We start from the raw sequence: 13,349 nt of genomic DNA, 5'->3' as shown, positions 1-13,349 counted from the left end.
AATAACTTGCAGGAATATTAAAACCAGTGTGGACATATGAGAATTCGGAATGAATGATTTTGCATTAGCAAGACTTTATACTTCTCCCTCAGGTGATGCTCTGAGAGATCACTGATTCACTGTGAGAACCCGAGGAAGACGCTGTATGCTCTAGCAGGCAATAAACTCAAGCCCATCATTTTTTTCTGTTCGAATAAGAAGTCTGTAACGGTGTCAAATACTAAAATTAAAGTTTAAGCAGAAAATGATTTGAATGTAATTTCTGTGAATGATAGGAGAATATGAAATAACTGAGGCTGAATAATTTCTTGCTTTTCAACTCAAATGGCATTGTTTTTAATCTCTTCTACTATTTTAGTAGTTCTAGGGCACAATACTCATGCTATACCTATATTCAATTCTATTCAAAGTAAAAGTTCCTAAGGAGGAAAATGTCCATTTTGTAAGGATTTAAAAATGGCTCCAATAACTTCTTTGCTGTCTCTTTGTTACTTCTCTCACTCAAAATAATGCTTGTGATGTGAAAGCTTGTTTGGTTTTGTCCTAAGATTAAATAGTTTGGGTTTATCTTAAAATGTGCAGGTGGTAAATTGAGATCTTTACTTTTTCAGAGTGTTATGCCCACCTTTATGTGCTAAAATACAGGAGACTTATTTTCAATCGCTATCTGCTGATATGATTTCCACTGAAAGCAGGAATAGGTTTCTGCCTATGTTTGGAGTGGAGCACCATCCAAAAAGCATTTGATCTTAGGAACAGTAAACTCTGCTAGAACAGCTATTTTCTTTTTACTGCTTACACTCCTTACTAAAAACCAGGGAATATTCACAGTCCATATCAAATTTTTACATCAGGGGAGGCCAAGGCAAAATAACAGCTCTAGCTGACCCTGCTGGGAAGGGGGCTTGGACTGGGTGATCTCCATCGGTCCTAGCGAACCTTGATGATGCGGTGATCTCTGTGCCCTCAGGGTGCAGGTCTCAGAGATGTCCGCTGAATGCCATACGCAGGCAGCTCAAGCCTGGGTGAAACAGCTCTGCTCTGTGCCCGGATGCTCCCTGGCAATCTTGTATGACAAGTTTAACCGGACGCTTTCACATCAGCCTGCCGGCCTTCTGACTTGTTACCTCTTAGCACTGCAGCTCCTTGTGTTAAGAATTGCTCTATCACTGTGACATAAATCGAGTGGTTTCCTTGGTTCCTTTTGCAGCAGATAAGGTCAGCTCTACAAATGGAAGATAGTGTCTCTTTTCAGAAGTGACTTCTTCATTAAAGTGGAAGTTGAGTAGGATATGCCGTAAGAAGCCTTTTTAATAAGTCTTCACTTTTGTCCTTGTTAATGGTTATTGAGAGCAAATGATGGTGATTTAAAGGTCAATGAAAACTGGCTTAAAGGACAGTATTGTCTAACTACTGGAAATTTTCCATGTTCCAATGAGCCAGGGCAGCACAAGTTGTTGAAGTAAATAGAAGGACAGTGATCTCACTTGTTTGAGTACTTCACAGTTTAAATAACATTTAAAAGATTTTTAAAAAAAACATCATTAGCATTGCAAGATTCCTAGTAGATACTTGGTTGATGTTGTTTGTTGATGGTTCTTTACACAGTTAATATTAGCATAAAATAATACAGACATGATAGCTGTTGAAGCAAAACAGTGGGTTATTTTTTGTCTTAAAAATGAATGGGTCTGGCTCTGGTAAACCATTCTCTCATTCACAATCTTCAAATAGTTCTATTTGTGTCTATTAGAGTGTAAGTAATTAAATTATTTATTGAGCAACTGTCAGAAGAATTTAAGTAGCTTCTGGAGCAAAAAAGCTCTGGCTCTTAAAATACAGTATTTCTCAAAGTCTGCCTTTTCCTTTTCAGACAAACACATCCCATTGAATTGCCATTATGTAGTTAAGCAACAATACATAAAAGCTGATTGTCTAGATGAATGATACTTTAGGAATATAGTTAAATGAACAAATTCATGTTTTAAGAAATGAATAATCTTAATTAAGATATTAAGATATTAATTAAGAAAGAAGATATGATTTGATCTACTCTGTTGCTGTATGAAAAGGATGCATCATTACAGTCTGAATATTTAGATCCTGAAGTGCCGTGCTTTTTGCTTTTGTAAGTAAAGGAGGTGAGGCACTAATTAAAAAACAGTGTTATCTTGGTATACAATAATGGGTATTTTATATAATTGATGCAAAAAGTCTGCAATGACAAAGTCTATGAAGTGTTGCTTTTACTATGAAGTATTCTTAATTTTCATCTGAAATAGTTTGAGGTGCACATTATGGTGCACTTCATTGGGTTGCTTTTTATTGTACAAAGGTCTGACTTCTTTGCCCAGTTCTGGAGCCAACCGAGAGTTTATGGGTCAGGATTAAAGGGAGGGCAGGGACAGGTGACATTACAGTGGGGGTCTACTACAGGCCACCCGACCAGGAAGACAGAGTGGATGAGGCCCTCTATAGACAGATAGGAGCAGCCTCATGCTCACAAGCCCTGGTCCTCATGGGGGACTTCAACCACCCCGATATCTGTTGGAGGGAAAACACGGCAGGGCATAAGCAATCCGAGAGGTTCCTGGAATGCGTCGATGATAACTTCCTTCTCCAAGTGATAGGGGAGCCAACAAGGAGAGCTGCTATGCTAGACCTTGTTCTCAACAAAAAGGAGAGGCTGGTGGGGAATGTGAAGCTGCAGCCTGGGCTGCAGTGACCACGAAATGGTGGAGTTCAAGATCCTTAGGGCACCGAGGAGGGCGCACAGCAAGCTTACTCCCCTGGGCTTCAGGAGAGCAGACTTTGGCCTCTTCAGGGATCTGCTTGGCAGAGTGCCATGGGACAAAGCCCTGGAGGGAAGAGGGGCCCAAGAAAGCTGGTTAATATTCAAGGATCACCTCCTCCAAGCTCAGGAGCGATGCATCCCAACAAAGAGGAAGTCAGGCAAAAACGCCAGGAGGCCTGCATGGATGAACAAGGAGCTCCTGGACAAACTCACACACAAAAAGGAAGCCTACAGAGGGCGGAAGCAAGGACAGGTAGCCTGGGAGGAATACAGAGAAATTGTCCGAGCAGCCAGGGATCCGGTTAGGAAAGCTAAAGCCCTGATAGAGTTAAATCTGGCCAGGGACATCAAGAGCAACGAGAAAAGATTCTATAGGTACGTCAGGGATAAAAGGAAGGCGAGGGAAAATGTGGGCCCTCTCTGGAACAAAATGGGAGACCTGGTTACCCGGGACACGGAGAAGGTGGAGGTACTCAATGACTTTTTTGCCTTGGTCTTCACCGGCAAGTGCTCGAGCCTCACTGCCCAAGCCACAGAAGGCAAAGGCAGGGACTGGGAGAATGAAGAGCCGCCCACTGTGGGAGAAGATCAGGTTTGAGACCATCTAAGGCACCTGAAGGTGCACAAGTCCATGGGACCCGATGAGATCCATCCGCGGGTCCTGAAGGAACTGGTGGATGAAGTTGCTAAGCCACTATCCATCGTATTTGAGAAGTCCTGGCAGTCCAGTGAAATTCCCACTGACTAGAAAAGGGGAAACAAAACCCCCATTTTAAAAAAGGGAAAAAAGGAAGCCCTGGGGAACTACAGGCCAGTCAGTCTCATGTCTGTGCCTGGGAAGATAATGGACCAGATCCTCCTGGCAGCTATGCTTATAAGGCACATGGAGGACAGGGAGGTGATTCGAGACAGCCAGCATGGCTTCACGAAGGGCAAGTCCTGCCTGACTAACCTAGTGGCCTTCTATGATGGAGTGACTACATCAGTGGACACGAGAAGGGCTACAGATGTTGTCTGTCTGGACCTCTGTAAGGCCTTTGACACGGTCCCCCACAACATCCTTCTCTCTAAACTGGAGAGGTATGGATTTGATGGGTGGACTGTCCGCTGGGTGAGGAATTGGTTAGATGGTCGCATCCAGAGGGTAGTGGTCAACGGCTCAATGTCCAGATGGAGATCGGTGACGAGTGGTGTCCCGCAGGGGTCTGTATTGGGACCAGTACTGCTTAATATCTTCATCAATGCCATAGACAGTGGGATCGAGGGCACCCTCAGCAAGTTTGCAGATGACACCAAGCTGAGTGGTGTGGGCAACACACCAGAGGGATGGGATGCCATCCAGAGGGACCTGGACAAGCTTGGGAAGTGGGCCTGTGTGAACCTCATGAGGTTCAACAAGGCCAACTGCAGGGTCCTGCACCTGGGTTGGGGCAACGCCCAGTATCAATCCAGGCTGGGGGATGAAGGGATTGAGAGCAGCCCTGCCGAGAAGGACTTGGGGGTACTGGTGGATGAAAAGCTGGACATGAGCCAGCAATGTGCGCTCGCAGCCCAGAAGGCCAATGGTATCGTGGGCTGCATCCAAAGAAGCGTGGCCAGCAGGTTGAGGGAGGGGATTCTGCCCCTCGACTCTGCTCTGGTGAGACCCCACCGGGAGTACTGCGTCCAGCTCTGGAGCCCTCAGCATAAGAAAGACACGGACCTGTTGGAGCGGGTCTAGAAGAGGGCCACGAAAATGACCAGGGGGATGGAACACCTCTCCTATGAAGAAAGGCTGAGAGAGTTGGGGTTGTTCAGCCTCGAGAAGAGAAGGCTTTGGGGAGACCTTCTTGCAGCCTATCAGTACTTAAAGGGGGCTTCTAAAAAAGATGGGGACAAACTTTTTAGCAGGGCCTGTTGCGATGGGACAAGGGGGAATGGCTTTAAACTAAAGGGGGGTAGATTGAAACTAGATAGAAGGAAGAAATTTTTTACGCTGAGGGTGGTGAAAGACTGGCCCAGGTTGCCCAGAGAGGTGGTGGATGCCCCATCCCTGGAAACCTTCAAGGTCAGGTTGGACGGGGCTCTGAGCAACGTGATCTAGTTGAAGATGTCCCTGCCCACGGCAGGGGGGTTGGACTAGATGACCTTTGGAGGTCCCTTCCAACCCGAGCGATTCTGTGATTCTATGATCTGTACTTAAAAATCCCACAGCACCTGAATCTTTGTGTCACTGCAGTTATGTGCCTTTTACTCTTCCAAACCCTATCCTTTATTTTCTGAAACTTCATTGCCCCAGGGTTGTATTTTCAAATGCCGGGCTTACAGCTGCTGTCTTTCAGGTTAGTTTCATCACTTTTCTGCTCTTACGGCTAATTCACATTGTAGAATGTAACTTTCTGTAAGTGCCCTGAACTTACTTGTCTTTGCTATGTAGATGTTATTTTTAACTGTAGTAACTGTTAAAGCACTGCACTTTCTAACAGGGATTGATAAAACAGCTTTGGTGGACTTGGGCACTTGAAAGAGTGCTACATAGGCTGCCAACCCTGGATAAATAGTGCCACGAAACAGCGTTTTCAGAAGGGAGTCTTGAAATAAGACTAAATGCTGATTTGCTCCTATAGCTGAAGACTGACTGTTCAGACCCCTGAACATTAGCATTTCCTGTTCACAGTGATTATGAACACCGTATTTTTCTTTATTTTAATTATTTCCCTACACTCTTGTGCCAAATTGGGCTTTTGAGTCACTAGAAAAATTTATAATAATTATAATTTATAGTTATTCTTTTAAGTATAGCTAACTGGAGTTGGCAGATGTAGCATCTGTCTTCCAGAATACTTCAAGTCTCTTCCCTCTAAAACTTAACTATTTATAATCAATCATTTAGGAAACTATATGCCAAGCATGAAATAACATGTAATATTTATAAACTTTTATGTCTTTCCCAGGTTAATATCTTATTCTCCATTGTCTTTCATATACTGTTACTACTTAAAACTTACATAAAACATACTTGCCTCTTTTATGAACTATATCTTACTCATGTACAGCTCCAGGCTTTCAGAGATACTAACAGTATGTACTGTTCTCTTAGTGCTCCTGTCCTATTTTTGATGTTGGTTTTTTATTTAGTCTTTGCTTTGCTTCGCTTCTGACAAACTTTTCTGTTTAAATAAGGTTTGAGTATGTGACGTATAGAAAATTTAAAGCCCAGGTTTAATACTGATGAATTTACGATGAAGGTCAGTAGCAGCTGCAATTTCAGCATCAACAATTTCATTTATTGAAAAAAATACCTGTGCATTGTAAAGTAATGAAATTCACCCAGTACAGAGGGAAAGGTAAATAAATAAATAAATCTGCAAACAGCTGCATTTCTTAAATCAGCCCATCAGTTGTATTTATTAGGCCTCAGAAATCTTGGAACGAGTATTACTATGAAAAGGAACCTCGTAAGGTAAGATGTAATTAAAAGTTTGCGTACATTTTATTTGATGACGGGAGACCATATTGAACAGTTACAATGGCAAATGTTATTATTTCTTGGTGAAAAAAGAGCAGACCATTCTTTTGGGGCATATAGGTACTTGTAGTTTCTCGTACAATGTTTGTATTTTACCGCTTTGTATAATTTTAACAAAAATAGGAGGGAATTTCAACAGGGACTAGGGAAGTAGTTTACCTCTTTCTTGCAAAGCGCAGGAGTTTAGGAAAGTGTAGGCTCAGAAATAAACTGAGTCTGGTCCCTGAGATTTTTTATTATTATTTTTAAGCTTGTTGATTTAGGCTGCCTGAGAAAGTGAAGTCACCTCTATTATAATTCTATGTACAGTTCATAATTCAAATAACAGTTTTGAACATGCAGGGTTGTGAGAAAAGTTTGAACTTTTTTTCTTTAAAAAATGTTTGGCATTTTCTGAGACATGTTAGGTTGCCTTCTGTTAGTATTATAAGAGGAAAGAAAGGATTATTCTGTTACTATGACACATTTTTCTAAACTATGCTTTAATAGAAAATAGAGAAATACATTGCTGGTGGAACATTGTTTCCTTGAAGCATAATAAACAAATACTCCATTTAATTCTGTTTACTTTGTTCTCATAGATCAGAGTTCTAATAAAACAGAGCCAAATTATGTGATGTAGAATGACCTCCACATAAATGGTAAAATCTGCTACAGTGTAATGAGCTCAGTGATCCAAAATAGATCCACCCTTTGTTGAGTGGATCCCGACATCCTAGTGTGGGTTCTCCCCTCACTCTTCAGGGCTCTGGTCTTACTGGTGGTGTGACAAGAAGAAAGGAGGCATAGTTACTTATTTGCATAATTATTCCTCCGCTGTAGTTTCATGTATCGTCTGTCCGAAGTGGGCATAAGTAGAAGTGATCCCTTTGGCTAGACTGGCATAAAGTCTGAACTGAAGGCTAACTGGGGCCAAAGTGACTGAAGATGAGCCCTTCTGCATATGCGCTCAGGCAAGTTCCACGTAGATCTGCATTGTGCCAGGTTCAAAATGAACACGTTAATTTGAAAACTAATCTGCTGCTGCAAGCTTCAAGTCAGTTTTAAGTCACAGTTTTGCTGATTGGCCTTTTAAGCCTCAACAGGTCCCAATTTGTTGCCTTGCAAGAAAAGGTAGTATGTGTAACCGAGATGTCAGTTCAAATAGAAAGGACCATACTGTGCCATAAAACCTACACCTGCTTTTACAGTGAGTTTGCCAACCTAGGCTGCTCTGAAAGTGTGTACAGGAGAACTTAAGCGTACTTCCCCGTGAGATGCTTTTCTTGTTAGGTATGTGAATATGTGCATGCTGAAAAACAAGCAGCATATTTTTCCTCATCTTTTTTTTTTTACAAAACCTTACCTTTAAGCATTTTTTTTCCTGTATCTTGCTTCTTTCTCCGTGTGCTGAAATGTGTTATTGTCCATCTGCTGTATCAGCCCCATCCTGAAGTGCTGTGTCAGGCAGAAGCACATCACACAGGCTGTCTCTTGCTCTGCATCCAGCAGAGCGGGGTGCGCGTCAGTGACATGACAGTACTTATTATTATTAATATTATACTCAAACGGACAATTCTGTCTTATTTGTGGACTGAAATACATATATAATGTAATACAATTTAAATTGTGTAGCTTGCTCCTTTCTTGATTCTTCTCATGGCTGTGCTATGACAGCCAAAAAATAACTGTAACATCTGCTAGGTAGCTAAATAGTTGGCTACCTTGTCAGCTTGTGTCACCCTTTCCCACTTGCAATACCCTTGTGCAGTTGATGGTTTTTCTGGACATAGCATGACCTCATCGAAAAGAAAAAATACATAGTACTACTTTTTTGGTAGTTGCCTGCAGGTAGAATTGCCAGCAGGTTCAATTCCAGTCATTTAGGTCGAATATTCTTGTGGCAGACACCATTGCAAACTGGAGTTCCTCTTGCAACCTGGTGTAGCTTCTTGCAGAGGACACCTTAAAGGAGAAAAGTGCTTTAACTAAAGAAATGAAAGATGAGGAAAACAGATCCAGATAAAAGAATAAAAGATTCTTACCTCTTATTCTGTGCCCTTAAATCCAGGGGTATCTTCTCAGTCAGGACAATGTGTCCAGAAACATTTTACTAATCTACAGAAAGAATGGAGGGAAGGGGAGAAGGAGGGGAGTGAAATGCTTTCGACATGACTCTGTTTACACTTCAGCCCCCATTTTCCATTGTTGTTTGAATGTGATCCTGCTTGAACAGATTTCTGAAATACTGTCTCAATACTTATTCAAAGATCCTTACAAATGTTCTAACAAAATTCCTTCTGGAGCAGCCACCCTGCCTTTATTTTCCTCTGCCGGGGAATTTATTCCATGGAGACCTCTCTCCCTAGCTTGCAAGGAAGAGGTCATTTAACCACACTGGGCTGGGCTCCGGCTCTTTAGAAAATCAATACAAAATCTTGCTTCATTTAACACGAATCTATTAGGTCGGTGTAAATTGGAGGGCGGGGAGGAGAGGGGTGATGCCTCTGGATAGCTTTCCTCCTGCACTCTTCATTTTCTTTCGCACACTCATCTCTCACGATTGACTGTTTCTGAGGCTAGCAACTTTGACAACTGTATTTTATGATTTAACAGTTTACACAGTGTTTTATAAAATGGCTCACTGTACAATACATCAGAAGGGAAGCATCAGCATGTATTTTGCATTGCTTCTTTACGGTGTTTCACTTAGGGACATCTTTTTTCAGGTAGCTGGGTCACAAATAGAAATGCTTGTAGGCTGTAAATACCACAACTTCTGCAAAGTGCTGTAAATATTAACCCTCCCGCCTGCAAGGACTGTCACTTCCACTGGGGTGGAGGAGTTCATCTGCTGACAGGTGTTACTTATTAAGAAACAACCGACAAATGTAATCATCTAGCCTGGTGCATTTGTTCTGAGCATGGGGAATGGAAGCAGAAAGGGAATTAATTGGGAATGCCAGGATCAGAGAATTCCCAGTTCTAGGGGGAAATGCATACAATGAAATTTAAACAGTTAAAAATATCTGATCAGAAATGACTGTTTTTTTCCTTTATACAGTGCACATATATATTTGTTTTAGAACATGACAGTTTTTAGTTAATTAGCTACTTGAGGTTGTAGTTTCTGTATCGTTAGCTTTAAGATTAAGAAATACTTTGGTTAGTTGCAATGTGTCTTACACTGCCTTTTGTCCAAAATAATAAACAATTTCAATTGTATATTTTTGACATCAAAGAGGGGAAGAAGACACTTAAATATGGAATTAAATACAAAATTCAATATAAAAATATATATCACATGATAATTTATATAAATATATATAATCTAATATGTATGAAATACATAAACATATGAAATTAAATGTAATTTGTGGACTCATTTTGGTGTCTTGAGTAATATACTTTTTAACACTGCAGGAAATTTTTTGTTTGATTTGGAATACTTGCAGTCATATCTGGCAAGCATTTCCCTGAGTTATTAGTTTTATTTAGACCCACATGGGCAAGTACCCACTTCTATGAATATGGAGATATTGTAGTAGACTTAGATTTAAATTATTTTTCAGTAGTCTTCTTTAATTTTTACTTTATAATTTTTATAATAGGTGGATGAAATGCTGTAGAATAATTCCAGAAGACAACTCCTTATACTTACTAGTGCAAAGTTTAATTACAAGATGGCAGCTTTGGCATGTACTTCTTCACTGATGTTTTCTTCATGGTTTTTGAGAGATTGACTTTAGTGGGAGAATTTTTTTCCACTATCTTACATGGGAAAAGTGGATAAGAAATGGAATTAAATTAAGTCTGAGTGGACCTGGATGTATAGCTGCAGGTCAAGTAAAATAAATGAAGAATAAAATGCTGAAGAGTAGGATAAGATACTACATTGATTTTGCTTCCATAATAAATAAAAAAATGAAATGAGAATTACACTTTTCTGTCATTTTGTTTTATACTCTTCTGTATTGGTGGAACTAAAGGCCAATTTAGAAATACTCTTCAAACTAAAAATTGGTATGCTTAGCACTTTAGGATGTGCTGCATGCTTTCAAATCAAAGAGATTTTCATATAGTGAAGATAATTTCCCACTTTTGTAGGTGTCAAAGGGTCATTCTAATTAAATAGGCAGACTGTTTTCTAAACACATAACTGAATGCTCGTGAATTATTTTATGTAATGTTAATTTATGGCTTATTTCAGGTTTTGTTCATAGATTAAAACTTTGGCCTATTCTTGTCTGTAAACATTAGGACTGCTGGGGCATTAGTGATCACTGTCATACGATGAACACGTTTTGTGGTCTGGGACAATTAACAAACACATTTAAACAGATCAAGTGCTCGGTGAGCTTTAAAATTGAACTTGGCAATTTTCAGAAATGAGTCCTACAGGTTCTCATTGCTCAGTGAAGCTTTACTGAGTTGCATGTTCTCTGACTTCTACTAAATGCAGACATTTAATTTGCTCATTCATACAACATGAGCACTTATTATTGAACTGAATCTATATATGTTGGAAGCACATTTGCATAGAGTTAATTTATTGTTTAATTGATTTATACTGAAGTATTTAATTGCCTGTTTATATGAAAGGTATTTTTTTATTTGCAGGGGCCTTTTTATTACTATCCATGACCGGGGACACATTGCTACAATGCTTAAATCCTGGCCAGAAAATATCATCAAGGTAAGTTCAGTTTTAGTTGCATGACAAAGCTGACGCTGGCTTGCACCCAAGGTGACTTGGTTAAGATATTTTATGGGCTTTTCATCAATTAGATTTCAGTGATTTCTTAGCTCATTTTATAAATAGAAACAATGCTGTTACAGCCAAAGTTTGAGGCTTTTAAACCCTTACTTGTTTAGCTATAGGCATCCTTTACTGATTAATTGGTCAATTACATTGAATATTATGCATCAAAAAAACCCTGAATGCTTTTTCTGCATTTCAGGGAATCACAGAGTGGTTGAGGTAGGAAGGCACCTCTGGAGATTATCTAGTTCATCCTCCTGCTCAAGCAGGGTCAGCCAGGGCAGGTTACTCAGGGCCGTGTCCAGTTGGGTTTTGAGTATCTCCAAGGGTGGAGATTCCACAAGATCTCTTGGCAACCTGTTCTAGTGTTTGGGTTAATAGTTCTCCACATATGATACCCGATGAGCTCTCTCACAAAAAATATTATATTTCCAACTAAAATGGCTTGTCACAGGGTATGACAAGGAAGTTATTGTGTTGTCAGCTGCTTGCCATACCAAGCACTTCTGTCCTTTACTATGAAAAATCTTCCTTTTTAGCGCAGTTTTGTTGGGTTTACTGAGTTCCTGTATTTTTATCAGTGAAAACACATACTTCCTCATATGTATGATGGAGTGTGTTATTTGCTCAAGGGAAGAAGAAATACATCTTTGAAGGGTAAGAACCAGGTGGCTGTAGACAGCCCTGTCAAAGGCCAGCAGGAGTGGCGGGCTCTGCTTCTGCTGAAAACAGCCATGAAAAAACCCAGGAGTCCGGGGTTCTTCTTTTTTTGTGGGTAACTTCCTTTCCCTTCCTATTCTATTTTCATATTGGTGACAGAAAATCTTAAGAGGGAACAATGCCAGTTCCCTTATAATGTAATACTAAATACCTCTCTTGTGTATTCTTAAAAGTTTTATATGAAAGTCCCATTTACAGTGAAGCAAGAGTCTAAAATAGTGTAACAAAATCACAGTGAAATACGATAAAACAATTCTGGGCCTTTGTTGTACTATTGATTTGTTTGTACCTGTTAGAATTTTTACATGCAAATTAAAAAATGATGGTAAGAAGATAATGGAATACTTGGTACATGCAAGCAAAGAAGTGATTTTTACAGTGCTTTTATTTCTTCCTCCAGGCTATTGTGGTGACAGACGGAGAACGTATTCTTGGTCTTGGAGATCTTGGCTGTTATGGAATGGGCATCCCAGTTGGTAAACTGGCACTTTATACGGCATGTGGAGGAGTAAAACCTCATGAGTGTCTACCAGTGATGTTGGATGTGGGAACAGATAATGAGGTATATTCTTTTCTGAGGTGTAGTGAGTATTAGCTGTTTGAAGGGAACTATATAAAAGTTGAATTGTAAAAAGGTGTTTTTCTTTGTTATGATACTGGCTTTGATTATGTGCAAACTAAAAAGTCCTATGGAAGAAGTCTCATCCTAATACACAGTGTAGATATACTCACCCTAGTGCACAGTGTAGACTGTTTTGTAAGGCTCAAGTAATTAAGGACGCTGCTGTTTGTAAAAATGTGCTGCATACATTGTACATGTTAAAAAGTGGTATGGGAAATTAGATCTCAAGAAGAGGGGGGACGATAGAGTTAAAAATGCAATTTAAGGCAGCATTCTTTCTCCAGTTCTGCTGCAGAATTCCTCTGCAGTGATTTCAGATGTGAATTCTGACTGTGCCCCTCGTTTTGGTGAACAGCTTGAAGCTGTAGCCTGATCTGTGCTGGTAATGCACATGTACATACTTCAGTTGTACACTGACTTTAGCTATAGAAAGCACTGTAATGCTATGAAATTTCCCCAAACAAGGTCCTAGTGCTTCAAGTATGTGGACCTTACCCTCTTTAACTTGGCTTCCTATTTGTGTGAAGCGCAGAGATTTAAAGTTTTTGAAAATTGGCTTTGTTATTTCCAGGGCTCCCGGGATTACTAGTTAATTACTTGGCCCCTGTTCTTCCTTCTTTTTTTCCTGAAAGAATACTTGAATTAGTGACTCTGAATGATGTCAAATTAAATATCACCAGCAATATCATTATGCTTTAGCAGAATTAAACAAATGTTATACTATAAATGATGCAAGTGTTAAACTTTATGCATGATAAATGTATCAGGGATTTATGAGTATTATAGCTAAATAAAGCATTCCTGTACCAGTAAATTTAGTCTGGGACTTCTAGATTGTTGCGTTGGGTGTGTGCATCTTCAGCTTTCTACACACACCTCCACCCCTGCCCCACTGGGATAATTTAGACAATACATCATGAAAGCATTACTGAACTGAGAAATAGCCTGCTACCTTCTCTCTCTA

General features: G+C 40.0%; 1 protein-coding gene across 2 annotated transcripts in view; it reads left to right on the top strand.

Annotated features, from left to right (window-relative positions):
- Positions 1 to 13,349, top strand: part of ME1 (malic enzyme 1) — a 205,750-nt gene that overhangs the window by 81,774 nt on the left and 110,627 nt on the right. For both annotated transcript variants that reach the window (XM_076333150.1, XM_076333149.1), the window contains exons 4-5: positions 10,902 to 10,977; positions 12,164 to 12,325. In XM_076333150.1, the coding sequence (XP_076189265.1) occupies positions 10,902 to 10,977; positions 12,164 to 12,325 (238 nt within the window). The remainder of the gene's footprint in view (positions 1 to 10,901; positions 10,978 to 12,163; positions 12,326 to 13,349) is intronic.

The sequence above is a fragment of the Aptenodytes patagonicus genome, chromosome 3 (assembly GCF_965638725.1).
Source record: "Aptenodytes patagonicus chromosome 3, bAptPat1.pri.cur, whole genome shotgun sequence".
NCBI classification, from domain to species: domain Eukaryota; kingdom Metazoa; phylum Chordata; class Aves; order Sphenisciformes; family Spheniscidae; genus Aptenodytes; species Aptenodytes patagonicus.
The sequence above is the reverse complement of the archived record's forward strand: the minus strand, read 5'-3'. Positions and strand labels throughout refer to the sequence as shown.